Genomic DNA, 6,961 nt, shown 5'->3' with positions numbered 1-6,961 from the left:
TCAGTGTAAAATGATTTTTAAGGTTTAATAATTCATATGCCGAATTAAACCTATTTTTCGTTATTATTAGAAACAGTACACACAGAGTTTAATAGCAATGATTTATAATTATTCACTCGGAAAAGTCGCATTTCACTCTTTTAATATTTGTTAATTAATTTTTCTGTTTTGTATTGTAAAGATTAAAAGTATTTAACCATTCAATGTTCGTTAATGAATACGAGGTTTTAAGTATCTTTAATGTAAAATGTTTACATGTACATAAGTCAGAGCTTAGCGTAAACGTAAACGTAAATCTTTTCGTCTTGTCAAAAAACGTTCCGCATTTTGAAACAATCCTATCAGATTTTGCGTTTATCCTATCGTGTAGATCGTTTATCAGGTCTATCGTGTTTTGCGTTTATCGTGTTTTGCGTGTATCGTGTTTTGCGTTTATCGTGTTTTGCGTTTATCCTATCGTGCATGTATCCTGTCCTATCGTGCGTGTATCCTATCGTATCGTGCGTGTATCCTATCGTATTGTGCGTGTATCCTATCGTATCGTGTATCCTGTAAAGAATAACGATGCGGGTACTGTATCCAAAAAAAAACACATTTTTTTTGCATTGTTACTGCTATGTAGTAGTCTAAAAATGTTATTGCTATTTCTGTTCTAAGTTCTTCAGATAAACAGTAACAATCTTAAGTTCTTATAATTAGTTGCCTGTAAAGTTGACTTGATATTAAATAATTCATTTTTAACCACACAAATATAGATCTCTAACCCCACAAATATAATAAAGATCTTTAACCCCCAAATATAGACCTTTAACCCTACAATATACCATTTGTTTGAATTCCTAATGAAACCTCTCAAGTCACCACTGTACTATCAATAACCCAACAAAGCAAAATGATAACCCCGCACCTTCCGTAAAATGCACAATGTACCTCTCAACTGTATAGCTGTCCGTCTGTCTGTCAGTCCGTAAACTTTTCACATTTTCGACTTCTTCTCAAGAACTGCTGGGCCAATTTCACCCAAACCCTTGGGTGAAGGGGATTCAAGTTTCTTCAAATGAAGGGCCACGCCCTTTTCCAAGGGGAGATAATCATGAATTTGTTAAAAATTAATGGCATTTTTAAAAAATCTTCTTCTCCAGAACAGCTAGGCCAGGAAAGATGAAACTCGTGTGAAAGCATCCTCAGGTAGTGTACATTCAAGTTTGTTCAAATCATGACCCCCGGGGCAAGGGTGGAGCCAAAATGGCCGACCCAAGTTTTACATAGGAATATATAGGAAAAATCTTTAAAAACCTTCTTCTCCAGAACCACTTGGCCAAGAAAGATGAAACTCCTGTGGAATCATCCTCAGGTAGTGCAGATTCAAGTTTGTTCAAATGATGACCCCCGGGGGAAGGGTGGGACCAAAATGGCCGACCCAAGTTTTACATAGGAATATATAGGAAAAATCTTTAAAAATCTTCTTCTCCAGAACCACTGCGCCAGGAAAGATGAAACTCATGTACAATCATCCTCAGGTAGTGTAGATTCAAGTTTGTTCAAACGATGACCCCCGGAACAAGGGTGGGGCCAAAATGGCCGACCCAAGTTTTACATAGGAATATATCGGAAAAATCCTTAAAAATCTTCTCCAGAACCACTGGGCCAGGAAAGATGAAACTCATGTGCAATCATCCTCAGGTAGGTAGATTCAAGTTTGTTTAAATCATGACCCCCGGGGCAAGGGTGGGGCCAAAATGGCCGACCCAAGTTTCACATAGGAATATATAGGAAAAATCTTTTAAAATCTTCTTTTCACAACCACTGGGCCAGGAAAGGTGAAACTCATGTGGAATAATCCTCAGGTAGTGTAAATTCAAGTTTGTTCAAATGATGACTCCCGGGGGAAGGGTGGGGCCAAAATGGCCGACCCAAGTTTACATAGGGATATATAGGGAAACCTTTCAAAATCTCCTTTTCAAGTTCTTCAAAGCTATGATTAGTGATATTTATATGGAATCATCCTCAGGTAGTGTAGATTCTAGTTTGTTCAAAAGATGGACGCCTGGAGGGGGGGGGGGGTAAATTTAAGTCTGATGTTCTCAGGTGAGTGCTGTGGCCCCTGGGCCTCTTGTTAAAGGTATCCTGGATATAAGTAATAAAAACTGAAATAAATGTAAGCCTAGATATTATCAAAAACTATATTTATGAAAGGTAACTATGTAAAGGCTGGTGTCTGTGCACTCTGTGATCTATTTTGGTTTACCCGAGAGATCTAAATTTCTGTCTCTGCGTGAGTTTTTATTAGCCAATGAGCTTGGCCCTTTACATTACTGATCATCTGTCTGTATATTGAGGATCAGGCAGGCAGGCCAGTCTAAAGCAAAATCGCCAAGTTCCCCTGTCTATAGCGGCCATTTTGTCCTATCACGTGAGCTGATCTGGATTCAACTGATTCCCGATATTTGTTACTAATGTAAATAATTGGTCAAGCGGTGCAGGATCGTGAATTAAAAGTTACAAATAGTCTTTACTGAATACCAATACTAACTGAGAACGTCTGACAGTTACTTGTCTGTTTATTATACAACAATCCATATACATGTATTTTAAGAAGATAAATGTACAGAAGTTAATTTTACAAATCAAGTTTAGATGAAATAATATTTGATTGATTGGTTTTCTTCATTGTATGAAATATTTATTCCTTACACACGACAATTTGTCTCTGCTTTGAAGTGGGATAAAGCTTTTACCTTAAGATACAATATACAAATATTTTATTATTTTTCTGGGATTCATTGAATTCTGTTTGAATTCATCCACAAAAGTCATGCGGAATAAAAAAAAATAAAAGTGATATCACTAATGTCCAATACCTAACTTCCTTGTATATTTCTTGTGAAATACATAATATAAACACAAATGAACTGGCATCCTTGTATATAAATAGTCCTTTAAAAAGATGACCTTTTATCCAAAGGTCACCTCTATATAAAGGTCACTTTTAATGTCTCCCGTAGGTGACTGCTTAATACAGGTTTGACTGTAATTATGATAAGATATTGTGCCTCTTTCATTTTATTATAGACTAGTTATTAGCTTTTTAATACAATTAATAAAACAGACAGAAAAGAAAATATGAAATCAAAAGGATATCTAAATGATAATCTGTATCATCTGACATTAAATTAATTAAGGGAATCCATTGACAAACTCAGTATTCTCATTTCTGTTGCTGTTTGTATTTTGTGGGTTGGTTCCTGTCTGAGAGATTGTTGGTATGAGTATAGAGCAGCCTGGAGGTTCCCTGTCACCTGTTGACAGATCCCCAGAATCTGCCACGATATGTCTCTGTATTGTAAAGGTATAAGCCGTATATACGAGCTGTGTCTGTGACGTAAAGGTATATACTGTCCCTGATCATAGTGAACTAGGTTCTGTAGATCATCTAGAGCTGTTTGTACTCGCACTGTGTCTACATGTCTGTAACACACGATCTCTAGCATGTGTAACAGGATAAAGGGTGGTACAATCAATAAAAGAAAATGGTTCTGTAGAGCAGACTGTTGTTCAGGAATCAGTTCACTGATGTAAATGATGTCATTGTGAAGTCTGATATGTAATGCCAGAGCCTGTCTCATCTTTGTAGACCAAGACTGTATCCCTACAGCCTCAGTATACATCTCTGTATCTACATTTGACCTATATATCACATATGGCTGTGCTAACTTGACCTTGATTATCTCTATAATAGATAAAGCTTCTGTGTATCTCAGTGTCTTGTAATAATACATGGCTATGTACAGCATGTATGTAATACAACCAAACTTGGCTGCTAATTTCAGCATGTGACAGGACATTTTGTCAGCTCTATAACTCAGTTTGTTGTCAGGTGTGTATGTTTCCATGTGCAATACTAGATGCTGTCATGAGACAGTAATACCCGCACTAAGGTGTTTGCCTCTAAATGCACACTTCTTCATATTGGGCTTTACCAAGGGAAAAGTCAGTATAATTCAATAATTTACATAATACATGTATTCATCAAATTGAGCATAATATGCTCAGGTGACCATGTAGCTGCAGATCTGCAGCGTTATGGTTTTATATATTTGACTTTGACCATAACGCTACAGATCCCCATATGCAAAAAAGGTGCAATTTACGGCGCAATATTTTTTGCGCACTCTTGGGCAGTTTTTCTCCACTTTCTAGCATTGGTCAATCAACTACCTTTCACTCCCTAATTTTAGACACATTCTGTAGCCAATATGTATATTTTGTCCACCTCCCAGCCATTTAATGATTTATAGTCATCTCTACAGGCAAAAAACTCGCTTGATGTGAATTTTCAGCAATCTAACAAATAATTTTAATCAAGCGAGTTTATCACGTGTAGAGACGACTATAAAAGGATTGGAGATGGATAAAATATACAGATTAGTTAAACAATGTGCCTAGAATTAGGGAGTGAAAGGTAGTAAATTAACCGATGCTGGAAAGTGGAGAAATTCTCCCCAGAAGTGCGCAAAACATATTGCGCCGTAAATTGCACCTTTTTTGCATATGGGGATCTGTAGCTTTATGGTCAAAGACTAATACATGTATATAAAACAATAACGCTACAGATCTGCAGCTAGTGACCATGTGACCCATGGGACTCCATCTTATTGGTATTTCATATTCATAATTGATTACCAGTCGGAAATTAAACAACAGAATTAAATTAATGATGTAAATTAGGTTTGATAAAGGGGGAGGGGGGCTGTATAAATTTTTGGCACATACTGTATAAGTGGAAATTTTAGCGAAACGCAAATTTAGCGATTTCTACCTAAAATCTGGTATTTTATTTTTAGCGAGAAGTAATTTTAGCGATTTTAAAATGCTAATTCAAGAAGCTTTTACAAATGATAAGCAATTAATTTTCAGTGGTATTCAATTTTAGCGATGTCAGCACCCTCGCTAATAATGCCAAAATTAAATCCTCGCTAAAAATTCTACTTGTACGGTAATTGGAACTTTTTAAATCTATTTTCTAATATAGATTAACAAAAAATAATATTATTCAAATTAGTGTAAAGCGTTTTTGATGAATTTTTCAAAATGTGCAAAGTTTATTTGTATTTGATTAGGCAGAAACTTCTTGAAAGCTGCCATATACACAATCAATTTAGTCATCCCCCACCCCTCTCCCATCAACACACACACACAAACACACCTTATTTGCCTGTTTTTGGAAATAGGCCTAGATGGCAAAGTTAAAATAAAACATCTTTTGTAAATGATAATTTTCAATTTGTTCTTGCACTATACATGTATCTGAACACCTGCATCACATTGGGCTTGCGTCACGTTCCCAACTTAAGTACTAGTTTTACCACTGGCATTATCATTTTAGATTTCACTGCACGTGCAGTAGGCTACTAGTGTGCATCATTGCATAGGCCTATATGTCAGTAGGAATTATTTCATTTTGTGCTTTAACTGGATTATATTTTATGAAGATGACAAGGCCTAATTAATGACAATCGGTAAGTACAAGTTTTGGTATAGATTTGGGTAAAATAGTCTGAAATGCAAACGGTTAGGTTCGAGTTTAAAGGAGCAAAGGTCCTCCGATGCTACAATAGACGAATTTCACATTCTGAAGAGTTATCCCCCGTTATCAACGTTACATTCAGTTACAAGATCCAGAGTTTTTTTTCTGGGAGGGAGGGGGGGGGGAGGGCCAGACCAGAATTTCCTGAGAAGCAAAAAAAAAAGAAGTTATGGTTGGGTCTGTTTTCTAGGGTGGAGGGACACTTAGGGCATTCAAAGTCATTTTTACTTCCTCCAGTATAATTATTATAGTCCTGCAAATTCCAGGGGGGGGGGGGGGGGGTTGAGGGGGCGATCTCCCAATCCACTTCCCTGTCCCTGTAATGACAAATGATCATGTGACTCCTAAATAGTAGGAAACTTTTTCCATTTGACTATACATAATTTTGTTACTTGTGTTATTATGTTATGTAAATTTAATGGTATAAATGTTATGAACCCCTGGAGGTCATCCCCACTCTCCTAATGAGCTGGAAATGTTCACAATATGACTGCATTAAATTAAATAAAAGTGCATCAATGATAAGATTACTTGACATTTTATTCATGAATTTGTGTCAACCTATCTTCCTAGAATTAGGAAATCATTCAGAGATGGACCACATTAAACTCTTTGTATAAACATTTTTTTTTAAATGTAAAAACAAGTAGTAGTTTGCATACATGAACAAACAGGGGTCTGGGAAGGGATGAGGGGAAGGATCGAGTTAATATTTCTTTACGCCTTAATGGTTGAAAACTCCTAAAATGAATGTTGACCTCAAATCTAATTTGTCCTCATTATTTTTCAAGTGGTGGTGTCTCCATATGAGTGAAAAATTCCTGAGAGGGATGTTTAACAACAAACAAAATGACATAAAAACACAATATTGATTTGCATTAAGAAATATGCAGGGGATTTTTTCCTTCATAAATCTTCTTCTCAAGAACAGCAAGGGCATTATTGTCCCCCATTTTGGGGAAAGGGAGGGGACATTAAATCCCATTTGTCTGTCAGTCTGTCCATCTTATTGACAGCTAGTATGTGCATCTGTCACAATAAATTTAACCTTGGTCATAACTTTTGAATAATAAGAGATAGTGCTTTCATATTTCACATGTACATTACCACAAAACTTTCTAAATATACTATGATTTTTTTTAACCCAAGTGAGACCTTGACCTTAAAGTTTTACCTACTTTCCAAAAAAAAAAAATTTAATTGATCATTTTGAAAGAGAAAAGAAAGGGCATTCAAATTATACATGTTTATTACATGTGAAAAGACTTTTCTAAATATATCATGACTTTTGACTCTGTGACCTTGACCTAGAAGTTTAACCTACTTTTCAAAAATATTGTATTGTTTATATAACTTTTGATTCAAAAGAGATAG

General features: G+C 35.9%; 1 protein-coding gene across 1 annotated transcript in view; it reads right to left on the bottom strand.

Annotated features, from left to right (window-relative positions):
* Positions 1–3,173: 3,173 nt before the first annotated feature.
* LOC134275489 (uncharacterized) overlaps positions 3,174–6,961 on the bottom strand; it is an 8,251-nt gene continuing 4,463 nt past the window's right edge. The window contains exon 3 of the mRNA XM_062757771.1: positions 3,174–3,883. Within this exon, the coding sequence (XP_062613755.1) occupies positions 3,174–3,883 (710 nt within the window). The remainder of the gene's footprint in view (positions 3,884–6,961) is intronic.

The sequence above is a fragment of the Saccostrea cucullata genome, unplaced genomic scaffold (assembly GCF_032062105.1).
Source record: "Saccostrea cucullata isolate Sc308-1 unplaced genomic scaffold, CSIRO_AGI_Scuc_v1 ctg7258, whole genome shotgun sequence".
Lineage (NCBI taxonomy): Eukaryota > Metazoa > Mollusca > Bivalvia > Ostreida > Ostreidae > Saccostrea > Saccostrea cuccullata.
The sequence above is the reverse complement of the archived record's forward strand: the minus strand, read 5'-3'. Positions and strand labels throughout refer to the sequence as shown.